Source organism: Neolamprologus multifasciatus, chromosome 19 (genome assembly GCF_963576455.1).
Source record: "Neolamprologus multifasciatus chromosome 19, fNeoMul1.2, whole genome shotgun sequence".
NCBI lineage: Eukaryota > Metazoa > Chordata > Actinopteri > Cichliformes > Cichlidae > Neolamprologus > Neolamprologus multifasciatus.
In genome coordinates, this window is record NC_140457.1 from 3,065,809 (window position 1) to 3,083,903 (window position 18,095).

An 18,095-nucleotide genomic window follows, 5' to 3' on the forward strand; every position below is an offset into this window, starting at 1 on the left:
CACTTCCAAAAACATTTATTAAACAGAAGAGGTAAAACACAGCTGAAGCAGTGAACAGTATTTACACGTTAACAACAAGCACCAGGAGAGCAGCTGCTTATCCAGCTACATCAGTCAGTCCCCAGTTAATTCAAGCAGCTTGGCGATCACTCTCCCCTCTGCTGCTGGCTCTGATCCAGCTGTTTCTGGTTCATATTCATAGTTCCACAGGTAATAGTATCATATCTAAGTGGTCACGTCAGAATATATTTGATGCAGAAACTTGAAAAATGTCTGCTATCAGTCGAAAGGCATGCATTCTTCTAAAGAAAAAAATCTAAATCCAGCATCCACTGTCACAGGCTGGGCCTTAGTTTGAATCTGTTTATTGTATGTGTCTATTCCTAGCTATTCCTGGTATTGCCTCTCTGTGGATGTGAAGAAATCCTCCAGAACACTCCTCAGGTACTCAAACGTAGGTCTCTCCTCCGGATTCTCCTTCCAGCAGTGACACATGATGCTATAAAGAGCATCGGAGCAGTTGTCAGGCTGTGGCATTCTGTAGCTCCGCTCCAGGTTCTGGATTACCTCTGGGTTGGACATACCTGATAAAAAACAAATAAACAAATAAGAAATCAAATGTTTTTACAATTATTATTATTGCTAGAATGAGTAATACGAGTGTGATCATTTACCAGGGTAAGGAATGCGTCCATATGTCACTATTTCTGTAAGGAGGATCCCAAATGACCACACATCAGATTTTATGGAGAAGGTGCCATAATTAATAGCTTCTGGGGCCGTCCATTTAATGGGGAACTTTGCACCTAGAAGATTAAACAAGAATCTATGAAATGTTCTGAAATAGAGCCGAAGAGATGCCGTGATGTAGGTGAAGCTGTTGCTACCTTCTCTCGCTGTGTATTCGTTGTCCTCTATGAGTCGTGCGAGTCCAAAGTCGGCAACCTTGCAGATGAGCTCATGAGAGACGAGAATATTGGCAGCTCGCAGATCTCGATGAATGTAATTTTTCTGCTCAATAAATGCCATGCCGTCAGCCACCTGCAGGGGGCAGCACAAGACAAAAGAAGCATGAGTGTGTGTGTGTGTGTGTGTGTGTTCATGCACAACATAAATGGCTGTGTACGGCCTGTGTGTATTTTAGCACCGTGCAATGTTTGTGTGTTAGACACATGAACCAGACAGATTCCCAAAGTAGGGAGTTGACTACTTCCTCGGGTCAGTTCTCTCTACCCTTTCACCTCTGTGCTCCACCCAGGTGCACAACACCAGCTCTGCTTCCCAAAACAAAACGCTGCAGTCCTGGCTTTGCCTTCCCACAGACTGAGAGTTTATTAGTGGCAGTCTGTGACTCATTCATATACAGCACAGCTCAATTTGACCTATAAGGGACTCTGATAGTGCGCTCTGATGAATCAGGAAATTGATGCTAAGGATTTCCACAGAATTCACCACTCCGCAAACACAAATTATCTGATACATTTATGGCGATCTGTTCATTTCTCTCGTTTTATCTAGTTTTTCTGAAGCTGCGGTGCATATTTCGGGCGTGAGAATGTGTCACATAGGCGAGGAGAAACCTGAGATGTACGTAAGCGGCAGCGTGACCTCCACCTCTACCTCTTTAAACCTCTTTACACCTTTGTTCCATTCATTTGATTGTGGCATGAAAGAAATAATGGAAAGCATTTAAAAAGTTCTTAAAACCACACTTAGATTTGTGGTTGCCACTCTCAAAATATTATGAGTAAAATCTCTAATTCCTCTAACTGCATGCATGTACTGATTTAAACATAAGGTAGGGTTGTGACCACAGCAATAAATCACATTCGTCTCTACGGTCCACTGCATGGTGGTTACAGTTACCACAAAATTTATCAGTGCATAACTGGCTTGAAAACGTTGATTCTGTAAAAATGCGTTCACTGCTGTGCACAAACTCCAGCCCTCTGCAGCGAGCTCTGAGAATTTGCCTCTTGCACATCGAGAATCTCGTCAGGTTAGACTTCCTGTGGTTTTGTTTTCCATTCCCAAACCTACACATTTAACTTCTTTGACAGGTTATATTTCACAAAGTGGGAGTGGGTACAAATAGTAATATCTGTTTAAAATTTTGCAGCTGAAGCCAGTGTGAAGTCAGCAGTTGGCTGCTTTAGCTTCGCTTTGCATTAAGACAGGAAAGATAAGGAAGCAGTGACTTGAAAGAAGTTTCAACTACACTGTTTCGTTTTCGACCTAAGCTTATTATAATACTTTCACTGCCACATGTATTCGGTGGCAAAGGCCATACTTTTAAAATTTTAGCTACGTTGGCATCTTTGTGCAAATGTGTGATTAAAAAAATACAAGATCAAATGTTCAGGCAACAGCCCCCCTGTTCGGTGGTAATAAGCCTCTGTGGTATATGTGCCACAGTGTCTAGACCAGCCTGCATTCATCAACATGGTTTCACATCTGCGCGCGCACACACACACACACAGTTCTGATATTATCACCAGATTAAACTAAGCCTCAACACTGGGTACTTTACTGCGTGGAAGTGCTGTGCTAGCATAATAGGAAGTGAAAAACGAAATCTTGTAAATAACTTGAAGAGAGGATGGAGATAAGTGGGCAGATATATTCAACAATAAATGTCTTGCCTGAGATGACATCTCTATCAGGACGTTCATGGGCAAATTGCTCCCCTCTGTTGTTTTCAGGTAATCCACCAGGCTACCTGTAAGAAAAATATACAACTTAACTTTTTATTCATTCAAAAAGAATAACAGGTTGCATATGCAACAAAGATTAGGAAACAATGAATGCTAAAATGAATCCATGCACAGTGTTGCCAACTCCTCAGTAAGGAAAATCGCTATTGGTTGTCCTAAAAGTCGCTAGAAGTCGCTAAATGACGTCATCACCTAATTTGCATAATTGGTCATGCTAATGTAATTGTAATCTATGTTGTTGGAGAGAGAAATAACATCGTGGACGAGACAAAGTGAGTAAAAAACGTCCTAAATGCATTTAGAGTTTATTTAGAACTACAAATTAAATTTCTTTTAGCAATTATTGTTTTTTTTAATGTCACAATTCCAACCCTGCTCCTTTACCTGGGCTTGGACCGGCAAAAGTGACCCGTAATAGGCACTCTGGTGGAGTTACTTTGTGTGTGTGTGTTTATAAGTAGTTTTAAACCTTGTGATCCACAAAACAGCATAAGAGTAAAAGAAGAACTGACTGCGTTACAGCACCCGCTGCTTGTTGAGAGTAAAAGCGATATGTGCTTTCACGTCTTTTTTTTTAGCGACTTTTTGTAGAAAAAAAGTCGCTAGGGGGTCTGAAAACTTGCTAAATATAGCGCCAAAGTCGCTAAGTTGGCAACACTGTCCATGCACGGTCCACAAGACTAATGATATTTCCCTTTATCCACAAAAAAAGCCGTCGCGATTCTCCGCAGCCATAAATACAGCGAGCTGGACCAGAATAGCAACTCAAATCAGTGACCATATTACTTGGAGGAAGTAGAGACCATCAGTTAAGTTTCTGATAGCTGACTTTGTGTTGCCTTTGATTAGCAGAGAACAATACCTCTGTGCACCACCCAACCAAGTCAGACCAAAGGAAATAGTTTCAGAGGAATGACTGTGCCAGGAAAGAAGAGGCAGTTACTCCTCCGCTTAAGTCCGGAAGACAGCTTTTGAAGTATGAGAACCAGGGTAAAGCTCTTTGTCAAGGTCACAAAGGGAAGCTGGGATGGCACGCCTGTTATTTTCCATCTTTGTTGTCTCTGGTAATAAAAAAAGGGAGAAGCAGAAAAGATGGGAACTCCAGAGCCGTCCTTTCTTTTCACAACAGAAGCGACAATTGTGTCCCGTTAACATGTGGATCCCAGACAAAGACACGGCCTCATGTAGAACCAGCGCTGGTGGTTTGCAAGCTACTCACAGACGACTATACAAAGGCACGCCATTCATCTCAGCTGTAGGCCCGTTGTTGTGTTTGTGACAGCATCTCTCTGTGCATTTTGCGATTGTTCCTCTCAGTGATAAATTTGTGGGCAGTAAACCTTTATTGAGAGTACTGAAACTGCTGACGTGATTTGTGATTCACTGCAATTCCTCATACGTTATGTAAGAGGAGAGGGGGAAAAGAGGAAGACACAGTGGCGAGATGCTGAACAAACTGTTATTCAAAGCGCTGCGGCGTGTTTGTTTACGGCCGCAGCGGTGCAGTGTGCCGACGTTTGTGCAAATGCGTCCCTGGAAAAGAGCCAGGCACCATCAGGGGTCTGTGTGAACAATAACACAGTGATTCATCCTCTCCTAATTTAACACCCTTCGTCTCAGACGGAGAGACTTCCCCTCCATGCGTAAACACCAGTAACCTGTCTGGAAGAGGCCCAGCAAAGAAGTGAAAGTTCATGTTTGCTTTGAAACATTTTAGCACCCAGCAGCGAAGGCCACGAGGAGAAGCCGAAAATGGCCTGTCAGAGCTTGGCCTCTTCATCAAAGCAGCAAGTTTTGAGGGGAAGAGCCCGTGAGTTACTGCGGCTGCCTCATTCAGATTTCCTCACACGACTCGATTCATGTAAAAATGACAGAGCTTCATCTCTTATCAAAGATCAAAGTCAAACAAACAGAAGGGCAGCTGTGGATGAACCATCAAAACCTATTCTACTGATTCAACAGGCTCACTGAGGTGGAGCAGGTGTATGACGACATTATGACTCAGGGAGAAGAAGAAACGCGTTGGGCTGCTCGCTCTTTTGTTCGAGCATGTGCTTTCACCCAAAGTCTGATAGGAGATCAACATGTTTAATCCTGAGCGTCTATAACAGCGCGAGAACTTACAACAGAAAGTCTTTGCTGCAGGCACAGAGCTCACCCTGACAGGCTTAGACGTATTTTAGATTACTTAATTGAATGGAAAGCTGGTGTGATTACAAACGCATATCTCTTTAATTTACCTTCAAATAGGAACTGCTCTGATTTATTTTCCTTTAATGCTTCAGCTGACGTGTGGAATTCCCTCTTGAGTGTTGGGCGCTACTAGCTCATTAGTAAAATTCTCCAGGTCGTGACACGTGTTGTGTTTCTGCCTACCATTTTCCATGTACTCGGTGACGATGTAGATCGGCTCCTGGGTAACCACCGCGAAGAGGCGGACGAGGCGAGAATGCTGCAGGTTCTTCATCATGTTGGCTTCTGCCAAGAAAGCTTCCACTGACATAGTGCCCATTTTCAGATTCTTGATTGCCACTTTCCTGTCGTTGTTGTAGACACCTGAAAACACATGGGCATATAGATGTCACAGGGTTAACTCATGCTGGTGTTTACCACTCAGCACTTTTTACTTTAGCATGTCAGAGCTGAAAAAATTGAGCTAACAAGTGTTTGAATGGCCTCTAGAGGCTGATTTAAAGAAAGTTAATCCCATCAGACTTGAGAGATGAAATAAACCTTCCCATAGTCTGGTGCAAAAACAGGTTTCTAACTCTTTCACTGTTTAAATCGTGGCAAGAGGACATGCAAACGCATGACTGTGGGTCGAAGTTTGAAAAAGACAAAAGAAGTGTTATATAAATACACATCCATTTAGCCTTTGGAGTTACACATTACAAGGGTGTGTCTGTTTTGAGTGTCTTAATATTTAATCTGTTACCCACCACCAGTCCAGTATCTGTGCAGTGCACCAGCACGGCTAAAATAAAGTGGGCGACTCCACGTTTGCCGTTGATTAAATAACATTGAATGCTAAATCATTACTTTTGTGTGCGGCCATGACTAACATGTTAGAGTGCTGCTTGAAAAAAGTCACCCAGTACTTTATTATTCTTTGTATGCTGCTGCTAAATGTCCATCTTTGCACATTCGCAGACTCTCCCATTGGTTGATCTTTATCTATAAATCTCTCCTTGGGCTGGTTCCATCTTATTTATGTGTTTATATGTGTAAAAGCCACAACCAATACAGCCTTCGTTCGCACAAAATCATACAATTGATTGTCCCAAAAATCAGAACAGAATTGGGGGAAAAAGGCTTTTAAATACGCTGCCCCTGCTTCCTGGAATAATCTGCAGAAGCAACTGAAATGATCAGACTTTGTTACCTTGGGAGAGTTTAAGTCTGTCTTAAAGGAACGAGAGAACAGCTCTTTTACTCAGTGTGATTGTTTTTAATGTACTCTTAATTTGATCTGTTATTGTATATTTTACACATGTTGGTATGGGATATTGTATTTGTTTTAAATGTTATATACCTATGTGGTATGTGACTTTTGTTGCCATGATGCCAGGTCTCTCTTGGAAATGAGATTTTAATCTCAATGAAATTTTTTACCTGGATAAATAAAGGACTAATAAAAATATAGTGTAAGGTAAAGACCCTAGAATAATACAGAGAAAACCCAAGAATCCGATGACCTATGAGCAAGCACTTGGTGGCTCGAAGGAAAAGCTCAGCTTTAACAGGAAGAAGCCTCTGACAGAACCGGGCTCAGGGCAGCCGTGTCTGGGGTTGAGGGTGAGGGGAGGAGCGTTTAAAACTGAATGGAGAAATGCGGTGTATAAAAATGTTTGCAGGCTCAGTGCTTCTGAAAATGAAATCATTGTGGGTGTAACAACAGAAGATTTATTATCGCACAGCACCAATCCCATTTGGTAAAGCTGTCTTTTAATAAGATGTTTTATCTTTATTTTATTGTCTTTTTCCTTCCCTGTAATGAATGATTTATATCATATCGTGCCAAATATGTCAAACAAAGCAAAGTCAGCAGGACTCCACTCTTTTATCCACAATCAAATATTAGATTATAACCCTGAACTGATTGACAAACAAAGCTACGCCTCTACTCCAACTAAGAATGTTCTGTTCTGTCCACACGAGTAATTAAGCCCGTCTAGTTGCCGGCTGGTGATTTGACGACTCTAAACACAGCTCTTTTGTTACCAGTGGAGCGATTCGACGTGGGCCAGGCGAGCAACAGTTTTTGAATGGCTTTCATGCAAACAGGTTCTCATTCCAGCTCTGGAACACTGACACCCTCCTCATGCCAACTAAAGCCACATCCGAGCAGTTTCACTTTCAGTTACGCAAAGCGCTGAACAATTCACACCAAACATGAAGTGCAGCGACACTGTGAGCAAATTATTTTTACTATTCAAAGCATGTCTCTGCCCCTTTTATCTACTACGGAAATCTCGTTAGAAAATGTAGTCGTTTATTTTCATGTGCATGTGAATAAACATGTCAAAGCCAGTGACAGTCGCACCCACAATTCAAGAATGTCACTGAGCCGATGTTTGGATGAGGATGAAGAAACAAACAGAGCTCTGGCTACATGGGAGCAAACATTGTAAGTATAAAGTGGCTGTGAGTGGAGACGTTCCATGGTTGGTAATGTTTAGCTCTTAAAGAGAGGTTTGTTTGGGATGTTAAATGGTGCTGGCAAATGAGGATGGGGAATAGAGGGAAAGTTGCCCCTGCAATTCAGTAATAATGGGGTTGTGGTACAGATTAGCTCAACTGATACCCATGTGATCCAAACACTTTGAGTCTTGTTTACCTTAATCCTTCACAGGGAAGCCAGATTTATGCTGCTTGAGCGATGTTGTGTAACACGGTTAATACCTCCCATCACTCTTCAGTTAACCAGCTCAAACAAGCCTACAATTAAGACTGCATGGAGGAAACGCTTCTGCATACACTGCAGAAAAAGCCTGGCGAAAACTTTCTGGCAGCCACGCAGTCAAGGCCACAACCAGATTGAGCGACTGGGCTTTGTACACATGATCTTTTTCTGCAAAATTCTGCAAACCTTTAAAAGTCATGCAAATGGAAATGCACTTACCCATCCAGACTTCTCCAAACTGCCCAGCTCCGAGCCTGCGTTCCAGTTTCAGGGACTCACGAGGAATCTCCCACTCATCCTGCCACCAGGGCTTCTGCGGCGCCCTCGACTGACATGGTTTCACCAGCTTTGTGCACAGCCCGTCTGCATCACCTGGATGACAAAGAAAAGAAACGTATAAAATGATTGGAATGAAGACCCCACAGTAACCAGCAACATCGATAATCCCCTCAAGAGGCTGTACGCACGTGAGTGATGCTGGACGAGCTCCTTCAGCGAGTTGAAGGATATCTTCGCTGTGATGTAGAAGCCACCATTGTCCATGTTGCGGATCCTGTAGTGCTTCACTCCTTCACCTGTGTTATGGTCCAGATCTCTCACTGATAACGAGTATGATCCTGGAACAGGAAGTTAGAACCATGATGATAACTAAGCTTTTCACTGTCAGACACTGAAGGCTTTCCAAAATACATCATCCACTACAATGCATGGAATTAGTAGCTAATGCATTGGAAATGTCAATATTAATACATCAGTACATTAGTACTTAAACATTTTTAATTTTCTCATAATATAGACGAAGTTTAATGCTAAAATTGCCTTTGAAGCAGAAATAATGTTGCTGATTCGCTCTGCGTAGATTTGCAACATCGTGACAGCTTTAATGCTTAAAGTTGCTAATCTGATCATTTTTACCAACCAGGAGCATCGAAAGTCCTTTCCACCTGACAAACCTGAGATACATGCTCTATCTACTCCCATGTAACATAAAAATGTTTGCTTTGTTTCCCATAACGCTTTAAACAGGAAGCATATTGGTGTCATGGAGTTGTTATAGCTTGAACACACGTGGTAACCTCTGGGGCTTGAAAATTAAGAAAAGGCTTTGATGAGGCGATATTAGGGTCTCAGCTGTTTTGAGTGACGGGTCGATAATACGTGTAGCTTCTAGCTGTCTTCCAGGTGTCACCTCACCCGCTTCCTGTCACCGAAATGGACTTTTTGAGCATGTTTGCTGCCATGTTAACAGACCGTCCAGCAAACTCTTCCAGTTTTTCGGTGAGTGACTTACTAACAGTGAGTAGCTGTGTGTGCATCTGGATACATCTTGGCAATTAAGCTAGCTAATATAGCACTCACTGACAGTGTTGGGAAGGTTACTTTTAAAATGTATTCCATTACAGAATACAGAATACATGCCCCAAAATGTATTCTGTAACGTATTCCGTTACGTTACTCAATTCTGAATACTTTGGATTACTTAATATATTATCATGCTGTTTACAACTACATGAATGTACTATTGCTGTGATTTATTACTGTTACTGAAGGTCCGCGGCTCCGAACCGTAGTAAAGGGACCTCTGGCTAATACGTCGGGTTCTGTGTCGGGCTCGTAGCTGAAAACTAGCTTTACTTTGTTGTCTGGGTCAACTTTGCTAGCAGAGACAGAGAGAGGTGTTGAAAGGCTGCTCCAACAGAACTTATTGTTTCAGAGGAAAACACGAACACGGTGTACAGTCGAGTCTTAATAGCTTACTTACAACTGGGCTCGTCGGGCTCTCTTCTTGGCTGCAGTGGTTATTATTATATTTACATGCTTCCAGCTCCCGTTTTTGCTCGATGACAGCTCGTACTTTTCCTTTTTCTCCCTCCCTCGCTCACAGACACATAACGGTACAGCAGTCCATTCTCCCTGCAGCACGGACTACACTGCCTATGATCAGTGTTGCCAACTCCTCAGTAAGGAAAGTCGCTATTGGTTGTCCTAAAAGTCGCTAGAAGTCGCTAAATGACGTCATCGCCTAATTTGCATAATTGGTTATGCTAATGTAATTGTAACCTACGCTGCTGGAGAGAGAAATAACATCGTGGACGAGACATAAAGTGAGCAAAAAACGTCCTAAATGCATTTAGAATTTATTTAGAACTACAAATTAAATTTCTTTTAGCAATTATTGTTTTTTGTAATGTCACAATTCCAACCCTGCTCCTTTACCCGGGCTTGGACCGGCAAAAGTGACCCGAAATAGGTACTCTGGTGGAGTTACTTTGTGTGTGTGTGTTTATAAGTAGTTTTAAACCTGATCCACAAAACAGCATAAGAGTAAAAGAAGAACTGACTGCGTTACAGCACCCGCTGCTTGTTGAGAGTAAAAGCGATATGTGCTTTCACGTCTTTTTTTAGCGACTTTGTTTAGAAAAAAAGTCGCTAGGGGGTCTGAAAACTCGCTAAATATAGCGACAAAGTCGCTAAGTTGGCAACACTGCCTATGATGCTACATTCTTTAGAGCTATACCTGTAGCATTCTGCCTATTAGCTTAGCACAACAACAACAAAAGGCCTCTCTCACCCAGGAAACACGCAGAGAGAGCGTCACCCTGTAACCATGGCAACCGTAACGCTGCCGCCTCGAACAGCAGAACGTAGCTGTCAAACAAAACCCAAACAGTCCTGACCCGCGACAACATGAAACAGGGAAGTACCGCCGTGTAATCCATTTATTTCAACAAAGTAACTGTATTCTAAATACCACCTTTTTAAACGGTAACTGTAACGGAATACAGTTACTCATATTTTGTATTTTAAATACGTAACGGCGGTACATGTATTCCGTTACTCCCCAACACTGCTCACTGACTATATCAAAGATGGCCGACATGATGGGGTGATAGTGGTGTTTGCAAACAGACTACAGTTTTCTCAGTGAGAAGCAGCCCCAGCTCTAGTCTCTGTTAACAGTTTCCTGGTGGTTTTATGGGTTTAGTCGCTGGTTTTTGGTGAGTTTTTCGATTTGTTGAGTAAAACGTTACCGTAAGTCCATTTTGTAAAGTTTTATCATTCTAAGTGTCAGAGAGCGGGTTTATCGAGAGGATGCTCATTGGGTAACGACTTGTGGTTTTCATATTAGCGCTCAACCATCTGGTCCAAGTATTATCACTCATTGCTCCGCAATAGTGAAGGCCATAATGCCAAACTTCAAGCTGAAAAACATAGTTGTGCAATCATCCATCTTTTATACACAGCTTATGTTTTATTCAGCTGAAGGTGAGAGTTTGAATCCTGTTACATTTCTGAAAATTTACCGCTTCAAAAGTGTGAGAAAAATAGTATTTACAAGCAACTAAATGATGCAACCATCACTCGATTAAGCTGAAGAAGAAAGCATGGCAATGATTCTCAGACAGGTTTTGGTTTATGTGGCTGGGGTCTTCTTGTAAAGCTTAATGCACATATGGGAACACCCCTCAGTAACCAGCCTACACTGTAGAGACGCTGGTGGGGTCGTCTTTTTGTTGGAAAATGATTTGGGTGGGTTTTTATTGTTTTATGTGTCATGAGATTTATGGACTATGAGTTTGGGATAAATAAAGATTGATTGTAATAATTTATATTTTATAGTCATTTACTACAATGCATAGAAACATCAGTTTTCTCACAAAATGTGAGTCACCGTGTGTTCCAGTGTGTTATGAGTCAGAGTTAAATATCTGTGGTAATCACACTGTACTGCGTTGTTCTGACGCTGTACGTGGGCACAGTCGAGTACTTTAACAATTATAATTAATTCGACGACGTTAAAAAGCACAGCGTAGACCGCCGTACAGAGCTGTGTGTCAGTGGCTAAAATAATGAATCGTGGCACACTTCAGCGTGGTGAGCATTTAGCAGTCGTGGCTTCATTTCCAGTGAAATTAATGCAGCGTGTAAGTCATATTTTTTATTTTGAGCAAGAAGCAGGAAGACAAAACTGAGACGAAACAGATGAGACAAATTGGGAAACAGGTAGTGGGATTACGGGAAATGCACGTAATAACCAAACCGACTGCTACTGAGGAAACCAGTCATATTGTTCATGATCTCACTTGTTCCATTTATTAAAGGTTTAAAATGTGACATATAGCATTTAAGTGCATCTCAATGTGAAGTAAAACAGACTGCTGATCTGCGCAGTCGGTTTTCTGTAGAGCATTTTACCTTTGGCGGTCTCGCTCTCTCGAATCAGGAAGGAACCCTGCGTATTCCCAGGAGCGAGGAGCAGCCTCATGGCTTCGTTTCTCGAAATGTTCCTGAAGAACCACCTGCAGCGCAAACACACCATATGCTTCACACTTTGAGCTAACCACTTCCCTTCCCTCAGGGACACATAATGCATTGTATGACATGAAAATGTGTTGAGGTTGAATGACGTGGCTTTGAAAGGCATGTCAGCGTGCTTCCTGTGTGACGTACGGTTCGGTCTCCACGGTGGACAACGCGACAAAGTTGTAGGGGATGTAGCCCTGCTGGCCTGTGGTGAGAGACTCTGCCAGATACCATTCTGGATCATCCCTGCATGTCAGAAGAGTCTGAGTTAGTTATCATAGCCGTGATGTGTGTCACGCAGCTTCAGAAAGCAGGTTCAGTTCAACCCCGAAAAGGCCTCAATAGTCTTTACGTGAATAAAACGAAGCGCATCGCTGGGAGGGAGAAAAATGTGTTGCTCTGTGTAAAAGACGCTGAAGGGAAAGAAGGATACTCAGCACAGACTTAATTGTAAACGGCCCTAAAAATTAAAGATTTAAGATCTTGAGCTACATAAATGCATCTTGTTATGTCGTTGGAGTTCTGCCTAAAATCATTAACGATTGTCACATGTTTTAATACAATATGAGCTAGCAGTCGTGCCAGGAAGTTATGTTTTCTATTTCACAAACATATTTTTTTACTAAAAAACTGTTAAATCTCGCTACATTAACTGTGCATGCAGAACACTAGCTTTTTATATTTAAATATATTAACTTTTAAGATTATTTTCTTTTCTTCATACATATTCTAATGAGTTATATTTACCTACATATATATATATAGTGCAGTATGTCATATGGCTTTATTTCCTTTGCTGTTATATATATGTTTTTCTCTTGTTGTTAACGTTTGTGTTTCCTCTTTCAAACCCGCAAAATCACACGTCTGAATTTTTTGGGGGCATTTTTTTTTTGCATTTATTCAATTTTCAACAGCACACAGCGACAGGAAGTGTTGGGTGAGATCATGTAGTCACAACATCTCCCATCTGAAAATATAACTATCTAAACATATCTAAAACATATGGCGTGTATTTACAGTGGGTGCTCGGCGGTCCGGCAGACCCGCAGCTGTGTGCAAGTATGAGTAAAAGCTGAATTTAAGTCATTTGCAAATAAGTTAATCCCAATATTTAACTGAAAACGTACAAAGACAATATAGCAAATGATAAAACTAAAAAATGTGCTCAATTTAAATTTGGCGTCAACAACACATTAAAAGCAAACGTGGGGACAGAGCCGTTAGAGACTGGAAAAACTGTGTAATACGAGAAAAAGCAGTTGGTGGAACATGAAGCTAGAAATGTTAATTAAACACGATCGTCACGCAGATGTTTTCTAATTTAAGTCTTTATCTGAGTCTTTCGTATTTAACACCAGGGCAAGGCTGAGCACCTGAAATATCGATACCCGTGATCTAAAAACACCACAGCCATCTTTTGGTGTAGTAAACAATGCAGGTGACAGACGTTCTTGCTTATTTTAGCAAAACACTGCTACTCTGTATTATTATTACAGCAGCTTGGCTTCTTGTGGTCCAGATGTGTCAGCCATTCCAAAAACAAGATCACCCCAGCTGTTCCAGTCAACAAACAAAAAAGAGATTTCACTTTCAAAACTGCAACGATTGATTTTCTCGTTTTCCTAACATACACAGAGTCACGATACACAGTGGAAAGTGTGTCAGTCCCAACTTTTTCAAACATATTTCTGGTATTAAAGTCAAAATGAGTGTATATATAGTTAAAAACAAAACAATGTTTCTCAGTTTGGGTTGTCTTTGTACAATCAGCAGTTAAATGTCCTGCTGTTAAGGTTTTATAGCTTATGCTGCACTATTTACGGGGTGAGTGGATAATGGACCAGATTAGTTCTTGGTTTCGTTGCAAGACATTGCTGTGTGTTTAAAAGCAGATTACTTGTTGAGGATCTTGAGTTTGTCTCCTTTGTCGAAGCCGAGGTCGCCGTCGTGAGTGGGCTCGTAGCTGTAAATGGCCACCACGACGTTGACTGCAAGACAAAATTTGTAGTTTTAGATACAATTTTACTTACAATTAACCTTAAAAGCTTATGTCAAGCTTATTTTAATCTATTTCATTTTACATATCTGACAAAGACATGTGGGGCCCTTTCACGGCGGCACATTGTTATGCAAAGACCACCCGACATTACACAGAAAAAGCCAACGATCCCCTGTGAGCGTGAGCTATGGCGATGGCGAATGACCCTAATTGAAGATTTATTTATAGGGCAAGATAAAGGCATTATAAATTGTTGTCTTTTCATTATTTATAGAACTAAATCCAACTTAGAGGCTAAAAATATAGATAAACTAGCGGAAGCTGTTTCCTGCATGAGGAAGTGAATCATCATAAAAAATGTGTCACTACAGGATTTATTGTAACTACTTGCTGCAACTGATCCTGGATCACATTCATTATTACACAAAGGACCCAGGAGACAAAGTGTGGCTGTGGTACTTGAGTACACAATAAGCCCAAAGTTACTTGAATAATTTCGTGCATATTTGGTCATATTTGTGTAAACAGCAAGAGGAGCCACCGCGGAAACCAGAGAATGGAAAGCAAATGGAAAACGTTGTGTTCATAAACAATGAAATGGAAAGATTTATAATGTGATGGGATGAGGGGAAAGTCCAGATGTACTGACACTGACATAATAAAAAAACTTTAATTATATTACATAATTAAGTATACAGTTATTTTCAAATTGTACTCATGCAGTGCATCTGTTAGCTCGCAGGATAATGTCTGAAGTGCTAAACTGAGGCTGTCAGTGTGTAACTAAGCGAAATAATTAAAAATGGATTTAACTCCATCAGGATACATTTATAGACACACGGACGCAGAAAAATAAAACTTATTACCTGGTAAAGGTGATGTAGGCGGTGTCATCTGTGATGGATATGGAATCAGCTGATCTGTGTACTGGGAAGAAATAAACAAGATTAGATTTCCATTTTATGCTTTGTAAGATTTGTGCGGTCAAACAAGACACCGTCGCACGTCACTGTAAGACCGTGAAGTTGTACGGTTTCATACGTGGATCGTGACGTTAAAGTGGTTTGATTTTTTTTGAACTCCCAGGTGAAATCTCTGAGTTACACCACACACACACACACATGTGGTTTTCTCCTTTATTTCTGTCATTTCCAGTCTAATGGGAAATCTAATCTCAGAGAGGAAACAAACAACATTGGACGGATAGTTACGCCCGCATTTAGTTACACAACCAAAAGGAAACTTTCCTCACAGTTATGTAAGTTATACAGAAATACACGACAATAATCGACAACAATCCACACAACACAAAATACACTGTGGGTTTACAGCTTATGTGTTTGTCCCCCAAGTGGTCATTCACACTCACCACAAACCAGAAGCTTTACATGTATGGACGCTCATTCATGTGCACCAACGCACTAATGTGCACACGCTACACACAAAACGAACACTTACTGGGTTGCATGATTGTGGCGGTATGGGACAGTTGCAGTGTTCGCAGATTTCATCCAAGTTCTCGATCCAGTCGCTGTCTGAATAGTCCGAACTGCAGTTGCAGCCCATCTTTTCTGCACGGCGGAAACTTGTGGTTATTTTCAAAATGCGATGCTCATAAAATGGGAACAACAAATTAGCAGTGGAAGAAATGGCATCTTAGATTCACCGACGAATGATTCCACATCGCTTTACAACCACATATTATAATCAGTATTTAAAATGATGTAAGTTGAATTCTCTTGGAAAATCTAAAGAAAAGCAGTATGAGTAAATCTTTTTTGGCTAAATTTGAAACTGTGTGCTCTAAAAAGCTTTTGCTTCCGAAAACTGCTTCAGTCGGATGTGACTGAGGGCCTCGCCTCAAAATGGAGCCGCAGAGGTAAATCGGGCTCAGAAATAAGAGTCTGAGACCTGAAGGGACTTTTTTAAATGCTACCATACGTCAGTTAAACAAAATCACATCCAGAACTGACACAGTTTTGCTATAATGTTCATGTCTGAAGTGTTCAATGTTCAGTCACATCGGGCCGTTTCCTGCTCTCATTCTGGAGAAAGTAAAGCAGGCCCTGCAGAAGTGTACCAGCGTTAATCTGGTATAATCCAGCATCTGCACGTGCTCTGTATTGTGTTTTAGACTGGTACTCTGTATGAACCGGCTTTCTCAGGCTCGCTTGGCTCCCACCAGACCATTCATGGAAGAAGGTCAGTGGGCCAGTCGCAGCAGCCGTCTGTCCCAAAGGCTCAAAGCCGTGAGAAAAATCTGGAGAGGCCTCAGCCGGCAGTAACAGCCCACTACTGCCCCGAGACCCCAAGAAAAGAATCACAGAGGGATCATAAAGATGTTTTTATTTTATCATCAGCACTCCTACACTTACTGACACACACTCGGGGAGTAATACAAGTCAGCATTTTCCACTGAGGGGTTACCCTCTGCTTTTTATCATCGACATCTGAAGGCTTTTCCAAAATCATACTGATGGTTGTTGTTATTGTTTCCAATGTAACCAAGGCTACTTCAGATATTAAGTGTACCAGAAACGATGCGATGAACCAAGATTTTAAGACTTTTGACTTCAGTCACTCGTTGTCAGTTCAGAAGCTTGAAGAGCAAACCATAAAAAAACATATTTTTTGTAAAAAATAATCGATTTTAATAGAGTGGAATAGATATTCGATTGATTTAAGTTTATATATAAATTGCTGGGACACCATTTAAACAAATAAATAAATTTATTTACCTTTTTAACAGTTGTCATTGTCAACATTGTTTCCATATACAGACAAACTTGTATAGGAAGTGTCAACTTTGTATCAAAATACTTTAATACCCAAACTTGAAGATGTTATTTAAAGACAGATTAATAAAGTAGATTTACAGAAGCGTTCGTATTTCATTACAAGAAAACGGTTTGTTCTTTTGTGGTCACATCTTCCCTGTAATGCAGATTTCTATCAACAGAGGAGATAACCAGTAACTGAATGCGCTTTGTTACTGTTGTGAAGCAGGCTGAACATTATTCATTTATTTCTGTATTTATTTTTGCCATTTTTTAAGTTCATAGAAAAGTCCAAATTTGAAAACAAGCCCCAGATTTATGTAGAATATTTGCTTTAAGACAAGAAAGACGTTTAAATCCTTTCCTGTTACACCTTTATCACAGTTTCACTTTACTTCTTTGACCTAATCTTAAAGTAAGAAGAATCACACGTGTGAAACTCACCTCTTTGGATATGAAACGTCTCCTCAAGCGTCCAATAATGTCAGATTTCAGGTGCCGCCATTGGAAATCTTATTTAAATCTTCTTTTTTTAAAAAAGAGCTGTTTAAGTGCAGCAAGCAGGTTTTTCAGCACTTGAGCCTAGGTGTGAAGATGTCATCATCCGCTTCTCTTATTATAACACTATCACAGGAGCACTTATGCGGCGCCTGCATGCACGCATGCGCACTGTGGAGGGGAGCAACCCAGAGAGTTTCCTGTCGTTGAAAGGTTGAGGGTTGCTCTGCAGGCTTTTAACAGGTGCTTACTATGCAGCTGTGTGAGAGCAAGGGGGAACGTTATGGGCTCGGTAAAGGGGTCAGGACAGCACCTTTCCCAAACACGGAACAAGACGTGAATTTTCCAAAACAGTTTAGAGACGGGGGGCTTTTGTAGGCCGCGCTTTTGTGTCGCTCGCTGTTTGCATTTAACGTGCGAGTTGCTGACCTTTAAAGTAAAGAGCATCTTCAGTGTGCAGCTGAGGTGTTGGTCCAAAAGATATTTGAATATCTTGCAGCACTCGGGACAGTTGCATTTCCTGTGTCGTGGTTTTATGCCGCAGGTGTTAAGTCAACAAGACTACAAAGTTTTCTTTTTTAGTCAAACATGTGGTTTGACGATATTCTTGTCTGTGGCCAAAAAAGGCTTTAAAATTAACTTTTGGTCTTAGTTTACTCAACTTACTGTTAGAAAACTGTGAAAATATAAAGAGAAAAACCTCGTCACAAGCTCCACATCTCCTTTATAGAACATTTTGTAACATAGAATCATAATTTTAGCTCTTATTTTGCTAGCAGGCTGTCTCATAGTCACATTTCTGCTCGAGAGAAAGCATAAAGTAAAAACCTCTCCGGCTGTTAACACCCTCTAAGCCTGTGCTGTCGCATTTTCGACGTTTCATACAACTCTAGCCG

At 41.1% G+C, this 18,095-nt stretch overlaps 2 protein-coding genes across 3 annotated transcripts in view; one reads left to right on the forward strand and one right to left on the reverse strand.

The window, feature by feature from the left end:
- On the reverse strand, positions 1–17,297 carry lck (LCK proto-oncogene, Src family tyrosine kinase). Of its 2 annotated transcripts, XM_085144462.1 has the most exons (13): positions 17,146–17,293; positions 15,383–15,495; positions 14,791–14,851; positions 13,823–13,913; positions 12,070–12,168; positions 11,815–11,918; positions 8,085–8,234; positions 7,837–7,989; positions 5,091–5,270; positions 2,643–2,719; positions 888–1,041; positions 675–806; positions 1–584 (listed from the first exon to the last, which is right to left on the reverse strand). In XM_085144462.1, exons 2-13 carry the CDS (start codon positions 15,488–15,490, stop codon positions 388–390), a joined length of 1,506 nt encoding a protein of 501 aa, XP_085000588.1. In that variant the 5' UTR covers positions 15,491–15,495; positions 17,146–17,293; the 3' UTR covers positions 1–387. The 2 variants fall into 2 exon arrangements, with proteins under 2 accessions (XP_085000588.1, XP_085000587.1); XM_085144461.1 differs by having other exon boundaries at positions 675–1,041; positions 17,146–17,297.
- LOC146495702 (myotubularin-related protein 9) overlaps positions 8,230–18,095 on the forward strand; it is a 26,225-nt gene continuing 16,359 nt past the window's right edge. The window contains exon 1 of the mRNA XM_085144460.1: positions 8,230–8,895. The gene's annotated coding sequence lies outside the window, so the exon portion shown is untranslated. The remainder of the gene's footprint in view (positions 8,896–18,095) is intronic.